A 26329-nucleotide genomic window follows, 5' to 3' on the forward strand; every position below is an offset into this window, starting at 1 on the left:
TTGTCGCTGACCTCTCCCGCTCTCTCCGCCGCAGAAGCTCCACGAGCTGGTGCTGCCTCTCCTGATCCGTCTGCAGCAGGGCGCCAGCGCAGTGAGCCCCTACCTCCGCCCGGACTGCCGGCGGGAACTCTACCGCCTCCTGCTCTTCCTGCTGCTGGTCCCCAGCTCAAAGTGGCCGCCGCCGCTGCACTGCGCCGTCAGGACCTTCAGCCAGGGCCAGAACGATGGAGACACCGAGGTAAACGCCAGAGAATGGCTGTCGCGTCCGTGCGCGCTTCACTGTTCCAGGTTTCCTTGTTGCGCTAATCCCCGTGCGTGCGTGTAATGGGACGCTGTAAATATCGAGCTGCGGCCGTGCCACCTTGTTTGTCCTGGCGCTGCAGCTGTAGCTGTGCGCCGTGCCACATCTTCTCCGCTAAGCGAGCGGCGCAAACACTGCGGTCTGCCGACCTTGCCTGAATCACTGTAGGCTTTGCGAGAAATTTTGTAAACTTAAGCACAGTGGACAACCCCATATAGAGAGGGGGGAGCGGTACCTAATGAGGCTTGAATGCCTGCCCAGTTGGCCGCCATCCTCCTTTGGACCTGTAAGCTACCCTTTTCCCCTCGTGCTTATCTAGCTTCCTGTTAAATGCTGTGGTACCCTAGGGTCAGGGGGGGTTGGTGGGGTGCGGTGCAGAACCAGTGGGGGGGAACCCAGTCTCAGTCTAAGGGGCAGGCCATTTCAGACTGAGACGAGGAGGAATTTCTTCACTGGGAGGATGGTGAATCTTTGGAATTCTCTATCCCGAAGGGCTGTGGCAGCTGAATCATTGAGCACATTCAAGACAAAGATCAATAGGTTTGTAGATACTCATGACATCAAGGGATGTGGGGAGAGTGCAGCGAAAACGGCATTGAGGTAGAAAATCAGCCACGATCTAGTTGAATGGCGGAGCAGGCCCAAGGGGCTGAGTGGCCACCACCACCTCCTAAATACGGTAGCAAAGTGGCTACGTTGCTGGACATGTTAATCCAAGCCCTGGACAAATGATCCAGCAACGTGAGTTTCTACCCTACTGGGAGAATTTAAATTCAATTCATTAAATAGACCCGGAATGAAAAGCTGGTCTCAGTCATGGTGACTCTTAAACTACCGGACTGTCGTAAAAATGCATCTGGCTCGCTCGAGGGAAGGAAATCTGCCGTCCTTACCCGGTCTGGCCTACGTGTGACTTCAGACCCACAGCAACGTGGTTGACTCTTAACCGCCCCCTGAAATGGCTGCGCGAGCCACTCAGTTGCATCCCAAGATGGCAGCTCGCCACCACCTTTTCGAGGGCAATTAGGGATGGGCAATAAATATTGGCCTTGCCAGCGACACCCACATCTCGTGAATAAATACATTTTTTTTTTTAAAAAAAAGCTGCCTCAACCAATCCTTGCAGTGATGAGTTCCACGTTCGCACCACTCCCTGGGCAAGGAAGTTGCTCCTGAAATTCCGATTGGATTTACTAGTGGCAATCTTAATTTACGGACCCAGATTCTGCTGTCCCCAGCAAGTGCGAACATCTCCTTACCTACCCTATCGGACCCTTCCATCATATTGAAGGCCTGTTGCAGACCGCTCTTCAGCTTTCCCTTTTCTAGAGAAAGGAAGCCCAGTCTCTTTAAAAATTCCCGATGGGTTTAACTGCTCAGTTCTGGCGCCAATCCTGTAAATCCTTTTTGTACCTTCCCCAATGCCTCGGTATCCTTTTTATACAGTGGCGACCAGGACTGTTGTTCATATTCCAAGAGTGGCCTATGAAAGGTTATATAAGCTTAATGGAGCTCCCTGCACTCCCTGTGGGCAGCCCCACAGGCCATGGTCAGTTGTATTATGGCATAAAAAATAGGAGCAGGAGTAGACATTTGACATTTTGAACCTGCTCTGCCAGTCAGTATGATCTCTTTGTGGCCTCAACTTCACTTTCCTGCTTGTGCCATAAGACCATAAGACATAGGAGCAGAAATTAGGCCATTCGACCCATCGAGTCTGCTCCGCCATTCAATCATGGCTGATAAGTTTCTCAACCCCATTCTCCCGCCTTCTCCCAGTAACCTTTGATCCCCTTTCCAATCAAGAACCTATCTATCTCGGTCTTAAATACACTCAATGACCTGGCCTCCACAGCCTTCTGTGGCAATGAATTCCATAGATTCACCACTCTCTGGCTAAAGAAGTTTCTCCTCATCTCTGTTCTAAAAGGTCTTCCCTGTACCCTGAGGCTGTGCCCTCGGGTCTTAGTCTCTCCTACTAATGGAAACATCTTTCCCACGTCCACTGTATCTATGGCCCCTCCAGCCATAACCCTTGACTCCCTTGTCCATGAAAATCCAGCCAACTCAGCCTTGGTATATTCAGTGACCCGGCCTCCACTGCTCGCTGGGGAAGAGAATTCCAAGCATTAACAACCCCCTGAGAGGAGAAATTCCTCCTCCACTGTGTCTTAAATGGGGACACGCCTTATTTTGAAACTGTGCCCCCCCCCCCCCCCCCACCCCCCCCCCCCCCCCCCCCCACCGACCTCCCGATTCCAGATTCTCCCATGAGGGGGGGAACATCCTCACAGCATCCCACCCTGTCAAGGAATGTATAAATTTCAATAGGATCACTTCTCATTCTTCTAAACTCCAACGAGTAGAGCCTCAACCTTTCCCCATAAGACAAAGGCGCTCATCCCAGGAATCAGCCGAGTGAACCTTCCCTGAACGGCTTCCAATACAAGTACATCCCTCCTTAAGTAAGGTTAAGTATGGCGTGGGAACCTGGAAGCTTAAGGTTCCTGCAATAAACTTGCATCGTTTTTATTTTGCAGGTCTCAGCTTTTTGCTCGGAAGCACTGGTCATCTGCAACTGCTTAATACACCCTCGGGTGCCCTCTCTTCAAATGCCCCTCAACACGTCCAGCCTAATCGCGGCCGCCTTCAAACCGTCAGTGCCCGACTTGCAGGGCCCCAGCCGGCAGCCTCAGGTGCCCACGTTCCACCTGCCCGCTCCCCCGGCCCGGCCGCAATCCGACCTGCCCCCGCCGCAGGGGCGCTTTGCCAACCTGCCGGCGCCCACCCGCTTCCCCCTGCCGCAGGCGCCCGCCGGCTCGGCGGAGAACCACGCCCCCGAGGAGGCGGGGCCCATGGAGACCGAGGCCCCGGCGCCGCCGGACGACGACGATGACGCCCTGTTCGGCAATGGCGGCCACCGGCCGGTCTTCGTGCGCTACGACAAGGAGGAGGAGTCCGACGTCGAGATCTCTCTGGAGAGCGACTCCGACGACAGCGTCATGATCGTGCCGGAGGGTCTTCTGCCCGAGCGCGGTGCCACGCCCGACGCCAAGAAGGAGGAGATGGAGGAGATCGAGAAGGTGGTGGTCACGTCGCCCTCTCAGAGCCAAGTGCCGACCGCGGCCCCCCCTGCCCAAGCCCAGGCTGCGGCTCCGGCGCCGGTTCCCTCGCCTCCCCAGCTGGCGGCCAGCGAAGAGCCGAAGCTGGAACCCCAGGAAGTGGACGAAGACCTAACCGTCATCAATATCAACAGCAGCGAGGATGAAGAAGGGGAGGAATACCCAGAGGACGAGGACGACTATTACGACGAGGAGGAGGAGGAGGACTACGAGGACGAGGAGGACTTCGAGGAAGGCGAATTGGAGGACGATGAGGAGGAGGAGGAGGAGGAAGAGGAGGACGAGGACGAGATGGATTACAAGGAGATCGATGAGCTGGAAGAGGATGAGGAAGACGAGATGTACGAGCACGACCAAGAGGGGATGTCCGAGGAGGAAGAGCCTCCCCCGGAGCTGACGGTGCAGGTTGGCGAAATCGGTGCGGTGGCACCCGCCCCGGCCGCGGACGAGGGTCCGACTGAAGCGAGGCAGCGGGGGTACGGCGCCCAGCAAGACCCGCACCCCCAGCAGGAGGGCGTGGCGGAGGAGGAGGAGGAGAAGGAGGAGGTGGGGGTGCCGCGGGAGGGACCCCCAGGCGCCCAGCCGGGGGGGCACGCCAGCGAGACCAAAGCGGAGGCGGGCAAGACGCGGGCGGAGCAGCCCGATGCAGAGGCGGGGTTGACCGGGCCGCCACCGCCAACGCCGGCGGAGGAAGCGACGCCGCGGGCGGAGGCGGAGCTGCAAGGGGAGGAGGTGCGCCAGGAGGCGTCCAACTCCGCGTCGGATGGGGACAACGCGGACGTGGCGGCGCCGGAAGGCAGGGCGGAGGGGGCTGTCGCCTCCGATAAGGGCGACGCCCCTGGCGCGGACGAGCTGCCGGCGAAAGCCGAGGATGGAAGCCCGGCCAAAAACGCCGAGGAAATGGCGGAGGAAAGCCCAAGCGACCAACAGGGCAAGGAGGGAACGCCGACTGAGAAAGCTGCTGAGGCGGAGGTAAGATCGCCACACCTCCTAGTAAAGCTGCACCAGTCGGAAGCCAAAACCATCCGAAAACCCGGCGGGGTGGGGGTGGGGTGGGGGGGGGGGGTACCGCAGCCGAGGAAGGAAATGGCCTCGCGCTCAGCCCGCCCCAATGCAAAGCCTCGTCTCATTACCCCAGAGCACCTGGGAGGGGCTTCCTCAGCCCCCCCCCCCCCCCCCCCCCCGTTTGGCATTGGCCAAAAAAAAGATAAGGTCCAAACAGATCCCCCAGGGCGCCAAGTAAATGGTGGTGGTTTTAAGTAAAGAAAGGAACCGGGGCTGTATTGACTGGAGTAGAGAGGGTTGGTGGCAGGGGTGGGAGGTAAGACCAGAAAGAACGGTGCATGACTTTTTTTTTGTGTAGCATCTGATCACATCCTCAGGGTGTTCGGGAAACACTTCGCAACCAGTGAGTTGTCACTGGGCAGGTCAGGTCCCGTTTCTGAGGGCAGTGTAACTGTTGAAACTGCCAAAGGATTGGAGGTGGATAAATAGTGAAAGACAGCTGGTGGTTCTATCAGTAACAATGTGCTGCAAATGGAGAGCGTAAGGGAAGTCTGGAAGCAATCTATTTTGTGCAGAAAGTTACCTGATCTTGCAATACTACCACCATCACCACCATCTTGGGGCAGAAGGCAGAAGGCCTTGCCAGCGAAGAGCTCATCCAGTGAACAAATAAAATACTTTACTGAAAGTGAGTCAGATGAAGGAATCTGGATTAGAGTAGACGTCACTAGTCTTTAGTCCTATTGCATACCTCTGTGCAATTGCGTCCCAAGAGAGTGAGCACACTGTTTCTTTCAGTAATGCCGACCGCAACTCCTGGGCAGCAAAGGGACTGAAGTGAGCAGCCCAGCATTTATATTTTAATTTCACAAAGCGAGGATCTCAAGGAAGACCATTACGTTTTTAAAAATAATTTCAAATTCCCAGTTATTAACTTAAAAGAATTATGCTGCAAGGTTTTATGTTTTAAACAAAAACCATTACTGTACAAGAGTTCAGCAAAGTAACTAACTTAACACTATATATTTTTCGTAAACACCCGTTCTTCAACCCTGTAAATCTCAACGGGGCACTCCCAGTTTGACTTGTTTTTTCCACCCAAGCGTTCCCTTATACTTACTTGGATCTTGAGGGCTCCTTCACTTCTCCTGGGGCCAAGCCAAGGCATGCCACAGATCTCAGGAATTCACTTTGATTTTTTTCAGCGCTCATGCTGTTCTGAGTTATGAGATTTTTTTGAGGTCCTTTCACTAGCATTCTGTCAGGCGACCCTCTTTAAGCACCTCACAATTCTGGACATTCCAGTGCAAACATGGGCTTCACTGCCTTCTTGCTTGGTGGTCCACAGCACAGGGCAGCTTTCTTTCACTGTCCGTATCTGTATCCAAGCTGTTCCTGCTCCAGATATAAACTGCCTGTTTTCTGTGGGGGGTGGGGGGAGGGGGGAGATCACCCAGATAAACCCAAAACAAAAAGGTAGCTCCCCTGTCCCCTATCCAGTGGCAATGATGACATAAAGGGGATGTCCCAGATAGAGATTTTGACTAATTAACCACCTTCTTAAACCTGGCCTTTAATCTGAAGAGCACGTGGATACTTTAAGAACTTCTCTTGGTTACCGGTTGCTTTCCAACTTCCCTTTGATCTAGGGAATTACATGAACAATTTAAACCCCTGATGAAGATGATTGTAGACATATCTCATCACCAAGAGACTGAAAGGGGCCATCCATTGTTAATCTTTTCCCATTTCCAACTCTGACCTTTTATTAAATAAACACACCCTTTTATCTCTTGGCTTCTTCCCTATTTACTTTGCATTTAAAAATTCAATTCCCAAATTAAAAGTTATATTCGTACAGCATATAAGTCCTGAAATTAAAAATTTTCACCACAATAAATTTCCTTAAGTTCTGTATATAATTTTGGAGTTTATTGGCACTTTACATATTTTTTTAGAAAGAGACATTTGTTAAATTGCTTGCGACTGAGGCCAATTAGAATGACCTGAGTGTCAGTTAAGAGTAGGCATCTCCAGTATGGATCTGGGCAGACACAATGGGCCGAATGGCCTCATCAAACACTGTTGTATTCCACGCTGGTCAGGATGGCTCTTCTGTATCAAGGCCCGTTTTGCACATTCCTGGGTTGGTTATAAACTGCCTAACAAACGCAGCACTTGTATCCAGAGAGAGACTCCTATGACTGCTTCATTCATTCCCTTGCATTTTCTTACCCCCCCCCCACAACCCCAAACAACACTCATCACCCTCAGGACCAAGATGACCAGACAGCGGCCATGCTGGCGGACTTCGTGGACTGCCCACCGGACGAGGAGGAGGAGGAGGAGGCTCAGGAGGTGGCGGGAGCTGCGGTGGAACCGAGCACCAGCAGCTGAGTGCTGGGGAGGAGATGGCAGAGGCATCGACGGCTTTGGCAATGCTGCTGGAGCGGGTGGCGGGGGTGGGGGTGGGGGTGGGGTGGGTGGATGGGAGGTGCTATGGTGGCGGAGAACCACGGTACAGAGCACACTGTTTGTCATGGAGTGAGTGCAGTGGCCAGTACTCCTTTGGTGCTACGCTCATTTTGTGTATGGGTTGGGGAGGGAGGGAGAATGGGTCAGCCATCCGGCTGGTTTTATTTCCAACCACTCTTGAGGCCTCCTGGCTATGTGGTTGGGGACTGAGGGTGGGGAAGCTCCCACAATGTTTCCTTTCTGTCTCTGCATATGTATTTTGTATGTTTTTATATGACAAAAAAAAACCTGAACACAATTTGCCAACATGGCAGAACTCGAGACTTGTATACGCGATTAATAAACACAGTAAGCGATGGACAGGCCCGTGCGCAATTTGTTTTCACTCCGTGCTCACCTGGCTCTGTCTCGCTGGCACAGCACGTTCTTAAACTAGGCCTTTCTGCTCCCCACCATCCTTCGACCTCCTCCACACTACCGCTCGACCAGTGAGGAGATGTTCTGAATCGAAAAGTACGTTCATCACCCTAACAGCAGTTCTCTCTCTCTCTCTCTCTCTCTCTCTCTCTGCCAGCAGACCAGGTGTGACAAAATGGGCTTCGTTTTCCATCATGGCTTCAGATTGGTGGAATCTCGGGTTTTTTTTTTGGTTTATTTTTCACACATTAATTTTCAGTCAGCAAATGGCCCTGTTCCTGTGGCCACATCCCATCAATGAATAAAGGGGAAAAAATTAAAACGAGCCATACGGACTGATTCAAAGTGATCGTCACAGTGAACTCCTTGACACCTCGCTTCACCTCTGACTGGAGATGGGTTTTTTTTGAGGAGTGTTGGACGCCCTCAGAACTCTCCATCCAGGAATCCTCTGATTATCAAGTTATGTGAGGAATAGGTTCCCAGGAGGCGCGCTGTCTCTCAGCCAGTTTGCACTTCTTCCTGTCCCCCCCACCTTGGTACATCATCAAGCACCCCACCGTCCCTCCATGTCTCACTTGGCCTGTAAAGGAAGTGGTTCATTTTGGATTGTGCGGTGATTGCCTGGAACCTGTGGCAGGGGTTAGAGATTGGAGATGAGCTGCAGAGCAGAGGTTGCCCCTCTTGTCAAGAGCAAGAAGGAAGGGGAGAGAGACAAAGAGAGAGGCAGATCCTGGCTCGGCCTTCCCTGAATTGGTTTCATGTTTGACCTGTCAAGGGAGAGCAGACTCTCGCCCCGGTCAGCCTGCACTGGCCTGTGGGTCATGCTGAAGGGGGTAGGGGAGAAGGGCAGCCAGATAGCAGTGACCTCCCTGATCCCATTCAGAGTTATAAATACACCCCACCGTGCAACTGGTGCTTTCACTTCCAGCTTCCACCGCCCCCCCCACCCCCCCCCCCCCCCCCACAGGGGTTAACTCCCCAATGTCCAGGCTGGCGCTGGTCACAGTAATTCCCGAACAGAGATTGAAACTCAAGACTCCTGTCTCCTCCTCCCCTGTTAACCAAGAAATTATCTGAACTCCCAGCCATTGCCTCTGGGCAGCTGCCATTGGAACAGACCAATATCCTGTCTCTTTGATTCTATTAAGCGGGTGCAAGAGAAGCATTTTGTCGTACAAAAACAAAAATACCTGGAAAGACTCAGCAGTTCTGACAGCATCTGTGGGGAGGGACACAGCTGACGTTTTGAATCTGGATGACCCTTCATCAGAACTAAGACATATAGAAATGCGATGAAATATAAGCTGGTAGAAGGGACATGAGAGCTGGATACAGGGCCAGTGATGGGTGGAGGTCAAGAAGAGATTGCCAAAGATGTCATAGACAAAAGGACAAAGGATTGTTGATGGTGGTGTTATTATCTAAAAGATGTGCTAATGGGGACATTAAGGGTAGCAAGCAGGACAAGCTAGTGGCAGATGGCCCTAGCGGGGGTGGGGGAAGGGATTGAAATGGGCTAAAAAGTGGAGATGAAATAATAGATCGAAATAAATTTAAAAATAGGAGGGAAAAGAAAAAATATAGTGTGTAAAAAAAATTTAAATTATTAATAATAAAAAAATATAAATTATTGGAAAAAGGGGGGTCGGAAAGGGGGTGGGGATGGAGGAGAGAATTCATGATCTGAAATTGTTGAACTCAATATTCAGTCCGGAAGGCTGTAAAGTGCCTAGTCGGAAGATGAGGTGTTGTTCCAGGTATTTTTGTTTTTGTTCTAGATTTCCAGCATCCGCAGTATTTTGCTTTTATCTAAGAGTTTTGTAGTCACTGGGAACAACACATTTTCATGGGGCACAGGTAGACTTGTGTGTGTCTCAGGCCTGGACTGTGTATACTAGGTGAAAGGGGGTGGTGGGGGGAACACTTTAAACACAAGAATACATGAATTAGGAGCAGGAGTAGGCCATTCGGCCCCTCGAGCCTGCTCCGTCATTCGAGAAGATCATGACTGGCCTGATTGTGGCCTCAACCGCACTTTCCCATTTGTCACCCCCTCCCATATCCCTTGTCGATCAAAAATCTATTTAACTCAGCCTTGAATATATTCAGTCACCCGGTCTCCACTGCTCTCTGAGGAAGAGAACTCCACGGACCAACGACCCTCTGAGAGAAAAAAAATTCTCAGTTTTAAATGGGAGGCACCTAATTTTTATAGTGCATCCTCTAGTTCAAGACTCCTCCACAAGGGGGTGCAAGCTCCCCACATCCACACTGTCAACTCCCTGAGGATGTCATATGTTTCAATAAGATAACCCCTCATTCTGCTAAACTCCAATGAGTCTAGGCCCAACTCGCTCGACCTTTCCTCCTAAGGCAACCCCTTCATCCCAGGAATTAGTCGGGTGAACCTTCTCTGAACTGCTAATGCAATTATATCCTTTAATATAATTATATAATTCCCTCTTGTGTTGCACTGCACATCTCATGGACATTCAGTTCCAGCCCCTCTAAGTGTACAGTAAAAGGGGGAGTTCCAGCCCCTCTAAGTGTACAGTAAAAGGGGGAGTTCCAGCCCCTCTCAGTGTACAGTAAAAGGGGGAGTTCCAGCCTCTGTTTACAGTAAAAGGGGGTAATTTGCTGTGTGACAGCTGTCTGCCTCCTTCTCTGTCTCTTTTTCTCTCTGTGCCCCTTTCCCTCTTGTGTGTCTCTCTGTCACCCATGCACTGTCATGTGCACTCTTTCTCTCTGCGTCTGTCATGCAGGTGCTCTCTCTACGTCTTTAACGCACATGCACTCTCCCCCTCTATGTCTTGTCGTGCGTGCTCTCCTCCCGCTTGTTCTCTTCCTGTCTCTGCCTCGCTTTGGCTCCATCTCACTCTGTCTCTCTCTCTCTCTCTTTCTGTTTCCCTACCTCTCTCTGTCCCTCTCTCTGTCTCTCTCCCCCCTCTCTCTCATGCTGTTTATAACCAGGTGGAAACTGCTAGTGAGGGTGAACCCGGATTTCACTTTCAGCAGCCGCACCAACTTGGTAAATGAGGTGTTAGGTCCCCGTTTATAAGGCTAACAGCGTAAGGGCCCTCCACCTGAACCATTACCTCTTGTTTCTCTCCCCACAGAGGCTGCCTGATTTTCTGTTTCTTTCAGAGTTCCAGCAGCCGCCGCATTTCACTGCGACCTAAGAGGGAGAGCTGGCTGTGCAGCACCTAGATACGGCACCAAAGGACCCTGACGCTGTCACACTTTGTGTGAAAGGTGGGCTGGGGGCTGTTGGAGGTGGATTTGAGGATTGGCGGAACACCGGCAGCTGTCCTGAGCCACGGTCGTTGAGCCCCACCCGGCACTTTGGGTGCACCCCGTGCAGCGGGAGCGTCCCTCGTGACAACATGAGGCACTGAGGGATTAAAAACAAAATACTGTGGACGCTGGAAATCTGAACGAAAAGACAAAAGTGCTGGAAATGCTCAGCAGGTCTGGCAGCATCTGTGGAGAGGAACAGAGCTAACATTTTGAGTCGAAGTACAGGGAGGTTGCAGTTAGTGAGCGGCTGGCTGTGTTACATAGAATATACAGTACAGAAACAGGCCATTCAGCCCAACTGCTCTGTGCTGGTGTTTATGTGCCACATGAGCCTCCAGCCATCCCCTCTTCATCTCAACCTATCAACATGGCCTCTATTCCTTTCTCCACTTGGGCTGGTAAGTGGCAAGTAGCATTTGTGCCACTCTCAAGTGCCAGGCAATGACCATCTCCAACAAGGCAGAATCTAACCATCTCCCCTTGACATTCAGTGGCATTACCATCGCTAAATCCTCCACTATCGATATCCTGGGGGTTACCATTGATTAGAAACTGAGCTGGACCAGCCATATAAATATATGCCATATATCAAGTTCTGTCGAAGGGTCATGAGGACTCAAAACGTCAACTCTTTTCTTCTCCGCCGATGCTGCCAGACCTGCTGAGTTTTTCCAGGTAATTCTGTTTTTGTTTTGGATTTCCAGCATCTGCAGTTTTTTTGTTTTTATCAGCCATATAAATACTGTGACTACAAGAACAGATCAGGGGCTGGTAATATGGCAACGGGTAACCTGTCTCCTGACTCCTCAAAGCCTGTCCACCATCTATAAGGCACAAGTCAGGAATGTGATGGAATACTCCCCACTTGCCTGGATGAGTGCAGCTCCCACAGAACTCAAAAAGCTTGACACCATCCAGGACAAAGCAGCCCAGCTTGATCAGCACCCCACCCACAAACATTCACTCCCTTGACCACCGCGCACAGTAGCAGCAGTTTGTGTACCATCTACAAAATGCATTGCAGGAACTCACCAAGGCTTCTTCAACAGCACCTGCCAAACCCACGACTATTACCACCTGGAAGGGCAAGGGCAGCAGATAGATGGGAACACCACCACCTGGAAGTTCCCCTCCAAGCCACTCACCATCCTGACTCGGAAATATACCGGCCGTTCCTTCACTGTCGCTGGGTCAAAATCCTGGAACTCGCTCCCTAACAGCGCTGTGGGTGTACCTACACCACATGGACTGCAGCGGCTCAAGAAGGCAGCTCACCGCCACCTTCTCGAGGGGCAATTCGGGATGGGCAACAAATGCTGGGCCCAGCCAGCGACATTCAAACCTGATGAAAGGTTTAAAAAGAAAAAGCTGTAGGGTGCCAGTTGATAGCTCATGATGCGTGAAAATAATGGAGATTCACAGAGTGAGGTCAATGTAGAAGTCACTCCTTGGGAGCCCTGAGTGAGGCCACACAACAGAACATCTGAGTGAAACCGCTAACCTAGGTTCATTCAAACTAAACGTGACATCACAGAGTGAGCAGTACTCCAGCGAGTGATGATTATACCACGGCAGTGACATCACAAAGCTCTGGGCCTTGCTTGTCTACCCCCCAGTCACCTCGAAATGAGATGCTGGAAAAGCCCTTGCATTGATGAGAGTAAAGCACCCGGCTACAACAATGAAACCAAGATACTTACTGCTCTTTATCCTGTTCCGGCTGATCTGGGAGTGCGACACCAGCCCAGGTAAGCTGGGGCTCGTTGGGTTGGCCCTGAGGAAGTAGAGCGTCTCTGGTCAATAGGAGGGGACCATAACGCAGGCACCAGCAACTTTTTAAAGAATTCTTACATGGGACAGAGGGGTTGCTGGCTAGACCAGGATTTGTTGCCCATCCCTAATTGCCCCTTGAGAAGGTGGTGCTGAGCCGCACTCTTGAACTGCTGCAGTCCGTGTGGTGTAGGTACACCCACTGTGCTGTTAGGGAGGGAGTTCCAGGAGTTTGACCCAGCGACAGTGAAGGAACGGCCGATATACTTCCAACTCAGGATGGTGAGTGACTTGGAGGGGAACTTCCAGTTGGTGGTGTTCCCACACGTCTGCCATCCTTATCCTTTTAAGTCATGAGTTTGGCAGGTGCTGTCTAAGGAGCCTTGGTGAGTTGCTGCAGTGCATCTTGTAGATGGTACACACACTGCTGCTACTGTGCGCGGTGGTGGAGGGAGTGAATGTTTAAGGTAGTGGATGGGGTGCCAATCAAGCAGGGCTGCTTTGTCCTGGATGGTGTCTAGCTTCTTGAGTGTTGTGGGAGCTGCACTCATCCAGGCAAATGGCAATAGTAGGGCAGATCTCCAAAGGCTTGGTCCAGGAGGTAGGTTTTAAGGAGCATCTTAAAGGAGTAAAGAAAGGAGGAGAGGTGAAGGGAGGGTATTTCAGAGCTCAGGGCTCTGGCAACTGAAGGAATAACCAATAATGGTTGCACGGTTAATATTGGGGATTCCCTAAGAAGTCAGACCGAGAGGAGAGGTCTCAGAAGGTTGTGGGCTGGAGGAGATTACCGAGACAGGGAGAATTTCAAAATCAAGATTTTACTTAAGGATGGAGGCCAGTGTAGGACAAAGAGCACAGCGGGTGATGGGTGAACATCACTTGCTGTAAGTAAAAAGGAGAGCAGAAGAGCTTTGGATGACCTCAAGTTCACAGAGGATAGAATGTGGGAGACCAATCAGAAATCGTCAAGCCGAGAGGTAACAAAGCCGTGGAGTGAGGGCTTCCGCAGCTGATGAGCTGAGACAGGCAGAGTTGGGCAACGTTATGAAGGTGGAAATAGGCAGTCTTAGTGATGGCTTTGGTGCTGGTCGGGGGTTATTTCGGAGTCAAATAGACAGAACAACTGGAGGGCCGATGGGTAAATAAATGGACAGATAAGGGGGGTAGAACAATGGCCTGATATGCAGCCGATGTATTTGTGAACTTTGTCTGAGATCTGTGCTCCTTGGATGCGGTGCCACCTGGCATTGAGATCGGGGCACTGATGGTTAGGTAGGCCTTGTGGTGCAGTAGGTAGCATCCCTGCCTCTGACCTGGAAGCTCCAGGTTCAAGTCCCACTCCAGGACTTGTTGACCACGATGTGAATAACCAACCTGCTCATCCTTCCAACAGGCACATGGAAGGCAGTAAAGAGTTATGGGTGATGTGGAGTGGAGCTCCTCAAGATATAACCAAGCAATTATGAAGGCAAATGGTATGTTGGCCTTTATTCCAACAGGATTTGAGTATAGGAGGAAAAATGTCTTACTGCAAATTTACAGAGCCTTGGTGAGGCCACATCTGGTGTAATGTGCGCAGTTTTGATCTCCTTATCTAAGGAAAGATATACTTGCCATAGAGAGAGTTCAATGAAAGTTCACCAAACTAATTCCTGGAATGGAGAGATTGCCTTATGAGGAACAATTAAATAGACTGTGCTTTTATTCTCTGGAGTTTAGAAGAATGAGTGGTGATCTCATTTAAACATACAACATTTATTCAGGGCTCAACAGGAGGTTGTTTACCCTGGCTGGAGAGTCTAGAACCAGGGGACACAGTCTCAGAACAAGCAGCAGGTCATTTAGGACTGAGATGAGGAGGAATTTCTTCACTCAGAAGGTGGTGAATCTTTGGAATTCTCTGTCCCATAGGACTGTGGAGGCTTAGTCATTGAGTATGTTCAAGACTGAGATCGATAGATTTCTACATATAAAAACACTTAAAGGGGTACAGGAATAGAGCAGGAAAATGGAGTTGATGTGGAAGATCAGCTATGATCTCATTGAATGGCAGAGAGGGTGAGAAGGGCTGAATGGCCTATGCTTTTTTTATTCATTCACGGGATGTGGGCTTCGCTGGCTGGGCCAGCATTTATTGCCCATCCCTAATTGCCCCTTGAGAAGGTGGTGGTGAGCCGCCTTCTTGAGCCGCTGCAGCCCCTGTGGTGTAGGTACACCCACAGCGCTGTTAGGGAGGGAGTTCCAGGATTTTGACCCAGCGACAGTGAAGGAACGGCCGATATATTTCCAAGTCACGATAGCGAGTGACTTGGAGGGGAACTTCCAGGTGGTGGTGTTCCCATCTATCTGCCGCCCTTGCCCTTCTAGATGGTGGTGGTCATGGATTTGGAAGGTGCTGTCTAAGGAGCCTGGTGAATTCCTGCAGCGCATCTTGTAGATGGTACACATACTGCTGCTACTGCACGTCGGTGGTGGAGGGAGTGAATGTGGTGCGGTGCCAATCACTCTTGCTCCTGTTTCCTCTGTTCTTGGGTCTCTCTCTCTCTCTCTCTAACAGAGAGTGATGCCTCTGGTTCCTGGCAGACTTACAGCTAATTATGGACAGACTGCATTGGTTAAGGAAATAAAATTTGTGAATGAATTTAAACTCTGCGATTATCTCTTTTTTTTCAAACAGAATGCGGGGAGCGAGCATTCTACTCTGGTGCCACGGACACTCGAAGTGACCACGAGAACAGAATCAGGAGTCTCGAAGGCAGAGACAGTAGTAAGGCGCATCTCAAAGAGTTTCCCTGGCAAGTGACCATAACACACTGGAGGAAGCACCACTGTGGAGGCTCCCTTATTAATGAATACTGGGTTGTAACTACAGCCCAGTGTGTGGCAAATAGGTAAAGAAAGTGGCAGAATTTTCACTGAGGTGAAAAGAGGCCAAGATCTTGTAATGTCCATGTGTTTACATGTACATTTACATTCATAGAATCATAGAAGGAGGCCATTCAACCCATCTTGCCTGTGCCGGCCCTTTGAAATTGCCATCCAATTAGTCCCACTCCCCACTTCACTTTCCCCATATCTCTGCAATTTTTTTCCCCTTCAGGTATTTATCCAATTCTCTTTTGGAAGTTCCTATTGAATCTGCTTTCACCGCCCTTTCAGGCAGCGCCTTCCAGATCACGACAGCTCGCTGTGTAAACTCATCTCCCTTCTGGCTCTTTCGCAAATAATCTTCAATCTGTGTCCTTCTGGTTACCAAACCTCCTGCCATTGGAAACAGTTTCCCCTTATTTACTCTATCAAAACCCCTCACGATTCTGAACGACTCTATTCAATCTCCCCTTAACCTTCTCTGCTCCAAGGAGAGAAATCCCAGTTTCTTCAGTTTCTTCATGCAACTGAAGTCTCTCATCCCTGGTACCATTTTAGCAAATCTCTTCTGCACCCTCTGCAAAGTCTGGACATTGTTCCTAAAGTGAACACAGTACTCCTGCCAGGTCCCATCCAGTGTTCAAAAACACGGTATTTTAGAAAGGTTTAGCTGAACTTATGTACTCTACACCTCTATTTATAAAGCCCAGAATCCCCCAAACTTTACTCATATCCTTCTCAACTTGTCCTGCCAACTTCTAGGACTTTTGACTGTACATCCCCATGTCTCCCTGTTCCTACACCCTCTTTAACATTGCAGTTTACATTGTATCTCCTCATTCCCCCTACTGTAGAGTTTAAACGTTCTGCGTTCTGCCTTCGATTATATGAGTCTGTTTACTATTGATGTTCACTGTGCTTGATTGGTTAAGCCTGGGTGTGGACTCAGAGAAAAGTAAACCAAGCTATCGAAAGAGCTGGAAGCTAAGAGCTGAAGCATGGAGCAGACATTCTAAAGCATTATATAAAATTCTTGTAAATAAATTTCCTACACATGTAGAAACTGGTGTCATCTCTGCATAGACCCGAGACATATAAATGACGCAACACCTATCATGAATTCAGCACATCACACTTCTCTGTGATAAATTTCATCTGCCACGTATCTGCACATTTCACTGGTCTATATCCTCCTGAAGTATGCTACCGCCCCTCCACATTGTTCACTGTATGTTTGAGTTCCTGGTCATCAGCAAACTTTGAAATTATATCCAGCCTATCCAAGTCCAGATAATTCATTCTATAATTCTAGGATTGATGTGTTGTAGAAAGAGCTGTGGTTCTAAAACCAAACCACTACACACATCCCTCTCCAGTCTGAAAAACAGCTGTTCATCACTTTTCTTGGCTTTCGGTGTCTTAGCCAATTTTGTATCCATTCAGCCACTGTCTTGTCAATTACCTGGGTCTCAATGTTACCAAAACATCCATTATGTGCTACTTTATCAAACAACTTTTGAAAGTCCATATGCATAACATCAATCGCACAGCCCTCATCAACTCTTTTTGTTACTTCATTGAAGAACTCAAGCAAGTTAGTCATTATTTTGCAGTATAAATTGTTGCTTCCTTTGAAATTTGGCATTCTTGCATCTGTCCCTTTGAGTACAAGATGAAAAACTTCACCTGCGTGTCTTTTTTTTAATGCTGTAAAATTTTTTCTCCCTTTGACATTCGGCATTCTTGCATCTGTCCTGATGAGTGCAAGATGAAAAGCTTCGAAAGCATGGTTTTTTTTGCAGTATAAATTGTTTCTCCCTTTGAAATTTGGCATTGTTACATCTGTCCTGATGAATGCAAGATGAAAAGCTTCAACTGTATGTATCTTTTTTTGTAGTATAAATTGTTACTCCCTTTGAAATTTGGTATTCTTGCATCTGTCCTGATGAGTGCAAGATGAAAAGCTTCAACAGCATGTTTTTTTTTGCAGTATAAACTGTTGCTCCCTTTGAAATTCGGCATTCTTGGGTCTAACCTGATGAGTACGACATGAAAAGTTTCGACTGCATGTCTAGTTTATTTTTTGTAGTATGAATTGTTTCTCCCTTTGAAATTTAGCATTCTTGCATCTGTCCTGATGAGTGCAAGATGAACTTTGATGACGTCTCTTTTTTCAGCAATACTCAATCAAGTTAATTCCAAGATATGCCTTGGACAAATCCATCCTTCTATTATTTATTAGCCTATTTTTAGCCAAACGACTATTAATTTTGCCCTGCATTATTGCCTTGCAAAGTTACTCTGTCATTGATGTTAGGCTGACTTAACCTACAGTTGTTGGTAGTCCTGTAGTTCATCCATCTTCCCTTTTTTGAACATTTGCAAACCTCCAGTCCTCCGGCACCACCCACATGGAGTCCTTGTAGCACAGAAGGAGGCTGCTCAGCCCATTGAGTCCATGCCAGCTCGCTGTGCAGTAATCCAATCAGTAAACCTCCATCTGGCCCTGGTGACTGTTTTTTCACTCGGAGCACTGTGAGTCTTTCAAGTATATCATCTTAATCTATTTTTATCCTGTCCAATATCATTAGCACCATCCCCTTTACTGTGACATTGGTACGTTCTTTAGTGAAGACAGATGCAGTTAGTACCTCAAGCACGCCCCCAGTCTCCACAAGAAGACCATCATTTGGGTCCCTAACCAGCCGCACGATCCTTACACTATTTATATGTTTACAAAAGATTTTTGGATTTCTTTTTACTGTTATCCAGTTATATATATTCTGTGCCCTTCATCTTCCTTTCACCATTTCCCCGATGTGTGTTTACATATTTCTTCTTCGATGAAAGGGAATCATCCTTACACGATCTGGGCTTATATGTGACTCCAGTCCGACACCATTGTGATTGGCTCTTTCACTGCTACTGAGGTACCTCTATCTCAAGGTGAATTGCTATCACCACCTTCTCAGGGCAGTTAGGAGTCTCCACCGAAGCCCGGTCTTCTCAATGACACCAAAATCCCAGGAGTCAATGAAACATCTAACCCCGTGCAGTACCTGTCCTGGGAGTGTTTGATGGGGACAGTGTGGAGGGAGCTTTACTCTGTATCTAACCCCGTGCTGCACCTGCCCTGGGAGTGTTTGTTGGGGACAGTGTAGAGGGAGCTTTACTCTGTATCTAACCCCGTGCTGTACCTGTCCTGGGAGTGTTTGATGGGGACAGTCCCACTAGGATGAGTAATCAATGTGATATTGCCAATATTGTGCACGTTATGAGAATGTTTCTTGGCAGGGATTGTGATGTTATAATGCTGGGCGACGTCTGGAAGACCATTAAAAATAACTGTATCCCTTCCAGATCATCCAAAAATTTACAAGTTGTCGCTGGGACGGTTGACATCACTCATCAAGAAAACACCCACACTGTGGAAAAAATAATCTCGCATGAGAATTACAACCCAATCAGCTCTTGGAATGATATCGCCTTGCTGGAGCTGACACAACCGGTCAATTATAGTGACCTGGCCAGTCCGGTCTGTTTCCCGGATGCTGCCTATGTGGACCCTGACCTTCTGGGCATTTGCTGGACCACAGGCTGGAGACACATGCAGGCGGGTAAGGGAATCCAGCTCTTCAGCCCCTTCAGCCCCCACTTCCTTCTACTATCCCCTCAGCACAACCAAACATATGAAATAGGAGCACCAGTAGGCCATTCAGCCCTCATGCCTTCTCTGCTTTCAATAGGGTCATGGCTGATTTGACTGTGGCCTTAACTCACTTCCCACTTCCCTGCCTGCCCCCCAACCGCACCCCCCCCACCCCCTACCAACTGCCCCATAACCCTTGACTCAATTGTTCATCAGAAACCTGCCTAATTTGAATATATTCAATGACCCAGTCTCCACTGCTTTCCGGAGAAGAGAATTTCAAACACTAATGAACCTCAGAGAAAACATCCCCCTGACCTCCATCTGCCCTGTCGAGCCCCCTCAGAATCTTATATGTCTCAATAAGATCACCTCTCATTCTCCTAAACCTCCAACGAGCATAGGGCCAACCTGCTCAACCTTTCCTCATAAGACAAACTCCTTCATCCCAGGAATCAGCCTAGTGAACATTCTCTGAGCTGCTTCCAGTTCAAGTAAGATAACCAAAACTGTACACCATACTCTAGGTGTGGGCTCACGAAAGCCTTGTACAGTTGGAGCACGACTTCCCTACTTTTATACCCCATCCTGCTTTGCAATAAAGGCCAATATTCCATTTGTCTTAATTATGTCTTGTACCTGCTTGCTGACTTTGTATGATTCAAGTACAAGGACACCCAGATCTGTACCAAATGCTGCAGTCTCTCTCTCTCTCTCTTTCTCCATTTACATAATATTCTGCCTTTCTATTCCTCTTGCCAAAGTGGACAGCCTCACGCTTTCCCAAATTAAACACCTTCTGCCAAACAGTTGCCCATTCACTCAGTCTATCTTATGTCCCTTGGCTAACACCCACATCGGCCGCATCTCATGGGCTTTCATGGAGTTTAGAAGAATGAGACCTGGTTTTAACTGATCCCCAGGATGCAAGGAGAGATGAAGTAGAATAGTCTGAAAACTCCCTGGAGTTTGGAAGAATGAGAGGTAATCCCACTGAAACGTGAGATTCTTAGGGGGTTGTTTTTTTTTAATTCACATGGGTGTCACTGGCTAGGTCAGCATTTATTGCCCCCTTTAGAAACTGAGTGGCTTGCTAGGCCATTTAAGAGTCAACCTTATTGATCATGTAGAGTAGACCAGGTAAGGACAACAGATTTCCTTCCCTAAAGGAGATGGGCTTTTACCACAACCATTTCATGGTCATCCTTAGGCTTCTAATCCCAGATTTTTATTGAATTCAGGTTTCACTATCTACCATGGTGGAATTTGAACACATATCCCCAGATGACTGGTCCAGTGACAACACCACTAGGGCCACCATCACCTCCCCTAATGGATGTTGAGGGGCTGTTTCTCCCGTCTGGAGAGTTAGAAAACAGGATCACAGTCTCAGAATAAAGGGCTGGCCATTTCGGACTGAGGTGATGATTGAAACCTTTAAGATCCTGAGGGGTGTTGGCAGGGTGGACGTGGAGAGAGTGTTTCCTCTTGTGGGAGAATCTAGAACGAGGAGGGTCACTGTTTAAAAATAAGGGGTCGCCCATTTAAGACAGAGATGAGGTGAATTTTTTTTCTCTCAGAGGGTTGTGAGTCTTTGGAACTCTCTTCCTCAAAAGGCAGTGGAAGCAGAGTCTTTGAATATTTTTAAGGCAGAGGTGGATAGATTCTTGATTAACAAGGGGGTGAAAGGTTATTGGGGGAGTAGGCGGGAATGTGGGGTTGGGGTGACAATTAGATCAGCCGTGATCTTATTGAATGGCGGAGCAGGCTCGAGGGGCCGAGTGGCCTACTCCTGCTCCTATTTCTTATGTTCTGATGTCCATTGTTCAAGAGGCCCCATGTGGCCCTGCATCATGAGTGGCTGATGAAACAGTGGGAGTATTTTGGCCAAAGCCAGCCAACCCTGGGCCCTTGGGACCAGCCGTTACTTTACTTTCAGTGCTCAGTAGGTCAGAGGGCCAACTGCGTTGCGATCAGTAAGCTCAAAGCACACTAAATCTGGCTGCATCCTTGGGGCCTGAAGAAACCTATCAATCTCAGGTTTGAATAGACTCAATAGATGAGCACCATAGCTCTCTGGGGGGTGGAGAATTTCAAAGATTCATAACTCCGGCTCAGCACAGATTGGCGATGCGTGGGATGAAACTTGAGCTCTTAGGAAGACAGGGGTCGGGGTGGGGATGTGGAGGGCTGAGGTGGGGGTTTCTCAATGACCTCAGCCGAGAAAGCCACTGAAGGCCTAAGCCATAGCGTGGGGCACAAACAAGTTTCAACAGAGGGGAGGAGACAGTGAAGCCAAGACCGAAATGAGATTGTAGCAGGACAGGGAGGAGTGGGTCATTTCTCAGAGATCTTAAGGACTTAGGGTGAAGTGGGAGACCCTTTGATTTGGTTTGACTCTAATCCAGTTCATTGCTTGCTCCTTGTTACCCTGTTTTATGCCATGAGGACTTCTGACAATGCTCATTCCCTAAATAGATTATATTGGCCTGGCCCCAAACTCATTGGTGAGGGGCTGCTTTGAGGGTAATTAGGCGGTACATAAACCACAATTCTCTGCCCATTAGTTCTGCCACGAACAGGCGGCTGATTCACTATCGCCAGTCTTGCCCAATCGCCAGAGACCAAAGACTGTCGTTGGGCCAAAACTCCCGGAACCCCCTCCCTAGCAGCACGGTGGGTGTACCTATGCCCACAGGAACTGCAGCGGTTCAAGAAGGCAGCGCGCCACCACCTTCTCAAGGGGCAGTTAGGGATGGGCAAGAAACGTTGGCCCAGCCGGCGATGCCCACATCCTGTAAATGAATTCTCAAAAAGCTCAGCTCTCCCCCCCACCCCCCCCCCAACAGGTTCCCATTATGACGGGTTTCTGGGGCTACCTCATTGTGTTGGTCTCAGTGCACATAGAGCACCTCCTGGCTCTCTGATTGGTCGGCGCTATTATCCGTGACATGTTTAACAGGATCCAATCAGATCTCCTAACCAGGGGAAAGGCAGCAGCCATTCACCCTCTGACTGAGCCTTCCCTTGCCTCCAGTCACTCACTGCCCTCTTACAACCCATTCTCATTTCAGTAGGAGATTAAATAGGGACACAAATCCCCCCATTGAATGATTTCTGCTACCGGGACCTTCTTAAAACTTAGTGCATTTGTGGACGATTTACCGCTGTTGTTAGAAGGATAATAGTGCAATGCGAAGGGGAACCACTGAGGGATGGGTGGAAGACCAGGTCAATCAAGAACCTATTTTGTTATCATACCAAGATTGGTTTTAACAGCCTGTAGACTGTAGAAATGAAGCAAAGACTGCAGGGAATAACAAATTCCACCATTCCCTGGGCCCATAAGCGCACACGTTCCAATGACAAAAGGCTCAAGGAGGTTGACTGAAGAAGGAAGAGTAAAACAGGATGGTGTCATTTGGGGTTTTGGAAGAGAGAAGCAGCGATGAACATTGCAACAGCAAGTGGGGGAACAATCGAGAGCACCAGTAAGAGAGCACAATTGAGCTTGTCAACTTGCATTTGCTTGTTATTTGACCAATAGAATGTGCCAAGTGATCGCAGAACCTAAGTTTCAAATGGACTTAAACTTCATAAGCCTAAATTTCCCACCATTATCTTCAGTGTAAGATCAGCAGAAGCCCTGGAAAATTGGCGTCAATGTCTGCGTTTACCCCTTTCACTGTTTCTCCTGAGGCACTTGTTAATCTCTTGCCAGAGGAACCCCACAGAAAATGTCGAGTTGTGCGAAAGGTATTGAGAAAATACTCAGACTCTTGGAGGAAGCTCTAGAAATGGAGGAATGGCATGACTGAGGAGGAAAAGGGGGCCAGGAACCTCAGTGGATGAGGAAGAAGCAGATAACCGGACAGAACAACGGCAATTAGAATTTAGTAGAAATTTGAGGAACTGCATGTGGGGAAGGAAAATAACATGTTCTGTGAATGATGCTGAAGTGAAGATGAAGATCACAGGATCGTAGAATTTTAATGGTGCAGAAGGAGGCCATTCGGCCCATCGTGTCTGCACTGGCAAAAAGTGCACTGGACGCCTTAGAGCCTTTGTGTGTCTTGACCAATTCAACCAATTCAGGGAAACAAACAACAAAACCATAGAGTCACCTACAGCACAGAAGGAGGCCATTCAGCCCTAACTCTGGCTCCATCATTAAGGCACAACTGGAGGAATTCCAGTGAAGACCATGCGGCTGATCCTGCTTGCCACAAGCTTTGGGAACAGGTCAGAGATCTTTTAACTATCAAAGGAGGCATCTGAGAGGTGATGTTGTCAATCGGAATTAAGGCGATGGAGAAGGTAAATACAGAAAATCATTTCAGGTTACGAGAGTAGGAATAGGGAGACAAGTGCAAGCTAGTAGACAGTGAATTGTGATACGATATCAAGAATTTCTTTACTCAGGAGCAAGGACTACAAGGGATAAACTCCCAAGCAGAATAGAGGGGGTGAAAATCTGGGAATCATCGCAGAAGCAATGAGATTTTGCAAGGGGAGAAGATTTAAGAGTCACTCTGGATGGATGAACTGAGAGTAACATCATGAATTCATTCACGGGATGAGGGCATTGTTGACAAAGCTAACGCTTCAACAAAATCAGAAAATGCCGGAAAAGCTCAGCTGGCCTGGCAGCATCTGTGGAGAGAGGAACAGAGGTTACGTTTCGGGTCCAATATGACTCTTCTTCAGAGCTGACATGTATTGCCCATCCCTAAATGCCCTTGAGAAATCCTCTTGAACTGTTGCAATCGTGTGGTGTAGGCACATCTACAGTGCACTTAGTGAGGGAGTTCCAGGATTTTGACCTACAGGCAGTGAAGGTAAATGATATATTTCCAATTGGAGAAGATTATTGATGTTACGATGGAATGAAATTGGAAAGGGAGCTGAGCCCAGGGATCACCTGAGCTGATTGCAAAACATTCAGATAACGTAGCATTAACCACCAAGTGGACAAGAGCAACAACAAACAGAGATACAGAAAATCAGAAGGCAAGGGCCGATGGATAGAGCAAGAATCTTAGAGATGCAAAGAAGCAAGAGGACCTCGAAAATATAAAGGGAGACAGGAGAAATGTTCCCAAGTGGAGGAAGCCAACACACACAAGTGGAAGGCAACTAGCAAGACTGAAAAGAGGACGAGAGACAATGAGGTAAATGAAGAAATAATGGTCAAGTGATGGGAGCTTTGAGTTTTCAAAGGCTGTGGGTTGGCAGAGGAAGGGAGGGGGAGGGTTGAGGGGGCTAAGGTGCATCTCCAACAGTTAGAGGAAAACCCCTTTTAGGGGTTTAGGGCCAGCTGTTACTTTCCAGCTCCTCCTAACTGGCTCTGTAGCGAGTGCTGGAATTAATCTGCTTGATCTTTGTTTCATCTGCCTAGCACCCCAAAGAGCAATGGAGTTCTCTGCTAATCGCCCGCACTTCATGTTATATGATCACAGTCCTTGTGTTATGATTAAAAAGCCAAAGGAACATGATGCTACAGCGCTGGCACCTCTAATGTCGGGGGGGGGGGGTCCGCTTTGTGCTTCTGCCATTAGAAGAGTGTAAACTGTTGGCACCAGCGGCTGCATTGCCAGTCAAGCACCTCAGATAAAAGACATGTGGTCATGACAATGCTGGCGAGCACCATGGTAACAAGCAGGGAGGAGGAAGAAGATGGAGACTGCTCGCAAAGTAGGCTTGGCCCATTGAAAAGAAGGAAGGAGGCACCCATGGTGGGCACAACGTCCCACCTAAGGAAGAGAGATGAGTCACCTCGGGCATGGGGCGGCCGTCTCCTGAGAGAAGGAGGGCAACCCAGAGTTTGCCCCTGGAGGCCACATAATGGCTAGATTGGAAGATGGAGAGGCAATGGGTAGAAGCCAAGTTACCTCCCCACCCGTCCTCCCCCAAGGATCTGGAGGGGTTTTTTTTCCTAAGGGAAGATGCAAGGCTTGAAAGGATATTACTGTGCTACTTCCCAATGTTCCCAACCGTACTAGATCAGGGCAGTAATGAAGCCGGGCGGTCTGCCGGCTAGAGATTGAGGGTGGCGGATAAGACGCATGTTCTGAAGTGTCGGCCCAACAGTTAGAGACGTCATGTCACAGCTTTTCCTATGGCTGCATTGAAGGGGTACACACGGCTTTGTGCCTGTAACTTACCTCGGGGCACAATCGCAACCTCCATTGGGTGGAGTGCAGCTTCCACGGAGTTTCCTCATGTGGGGGGGGTTGATGGTGGGAGGAGGGGTGTAGAATGATGGCAGAACTCAATCCAACACCGCTTTAATGTACTTTCTTAGCAGCGGGTTATAGATTGTCAACTGGCTGGGGCAGGGAGGTCAAGTAGTCCATTCCACTCTCTTGCTTGAGGGCAGACAGAACAAAATAGTTGAAACATAAGAGATAAAAGAAACTTTTAAAAATCGTTTGAATAGAACATTAAAGTAAAATATCTCTCCATTGTGTTCCAGATAGGGTCCTAGGAGGCACCCCAAGATTGGTCCACCCGGTAGATGATTGACCACCCACATGCTCACGGAATGAACGCTCCGATCTAGTGGCAACCAAGGTTCAGCTCAGTCTCAGAAGGCCTGGCACTCGAGAGGGATGACCCCAACTCTAATCCGATCCAGTGACCCACGCAGCCAAGGGACAGCCGACAGGGGAAATGACCTCCTGAACCGCTGGAGGACCCTGGGAGAAACAGTGCTCCCCACAAGACTGACACCAGTATCAGATATTGAAGGAGGCTTTCCAATTTCCATAGCTGCCCTTGGCCCTTTACCTCTGAGGTCCTGTGTTGGGAGGCTCAGAATAATACCCAATCCTTTGGCTCTGTACTTTCTCTCCAGAACTGATCTCAAAATATCTGTAGAAAGGCTCCAATGGGATGCGGAACAGCTTGCTCATATGGGTGTGGATCAGTTATCTCGAACTATGGCTTTCTTTTGCAAATGAAGAATTATACTTGTGTGCAAAAATAAACATTTAAATGGTTCTGTTTTACACAACCAGCGAAGTGTACCTCATTATATATATAAATATATATATATATACACATATATAACCAAACAAATGTAAATATGTCTGGGAAAGTCTGGTGAAGGGCCCAGTGTGAGATGCAAATCTCAATGTTTAGTGGACACCCCTCTTTATACCTCTCCTCAAAATGTCTCACACCACCTATCCCTGAGTCAGGGGGAAGAAGGTGGTCCAGTGCTAATGTCACTAGACTAGCAATCCACAGGCCCAGGCTAATTCTCTGGGAACATGGGCTCAAATCCCACCCCAGCAGCTGGTGGAATTTCAATTCGATTAGAATAAATCTGGAATTGAAAGCTCGTCTCAGTAATACCATCAGCTGGTGTAAAACCCATCTGGGTCACTAATGTCCTTCAGGGATGGAAATCTGCTGTCC

The 26329-nt window shown here is 48.8% G+C and overlaps 1 protein-coding gene and 1 long non-coding RNA gene across 2 annotated transcripts in view; both read left to right on the forward strand.

The window, feature by feature from the left end:
- Positions 1-6883, forward strand: part of pelp1 (proline, glutamate and leucine rich protein 1) — a 30928-nt gene extending 24045 nt beyond the window's left edge. The window contains exons 15-17 of the mRNA XM_041178934.1: positions 35-238; positions 2842-4395; positions 6703-6883. Coding sequence (XP_041034868.1) covers positions 35-238; positions 2842-4395; positions 6703-6825 — 1881 coding nt within the window. The 3' untranslated portion in view covers positions 6826-6883. The remainder of the gene's footprint in view (positions 1-34; positions 239-2841; positions 4396-6702) is intronic.
- Positions 6884-9076: 2193 nt separating this feature from the next.
- On the forward strand, positions 9077-25899 carry LOC121272332. Its single transcript, XR_005941870.1, has 4 exons — positions 9077-10575; positions 15068-15281; positions 18619-18875; positions 25383-25899. It is a non-coding gene; the product is annotated as an uncharacterized LOC121272332 (long non-coding RNA).
- Positions 25900-26329: the final 430 nt, after the last annotated feature.

The sequence above is a fragment of the Carcharodon carcharias genome, chromosome 33 (genome assembly GCF_017639515.1).
Source record: "Carcharodon carcharias isolate sCarCar2 chromosome 33, sCarCar2.pri, whole genome shotgun sequence".
NCBI lineage: Eukaryota > Metazoa > Chordata > Chondrichthyes > Lamniformes > Lamnidae > Carcharodon > Carcharodon carcharias.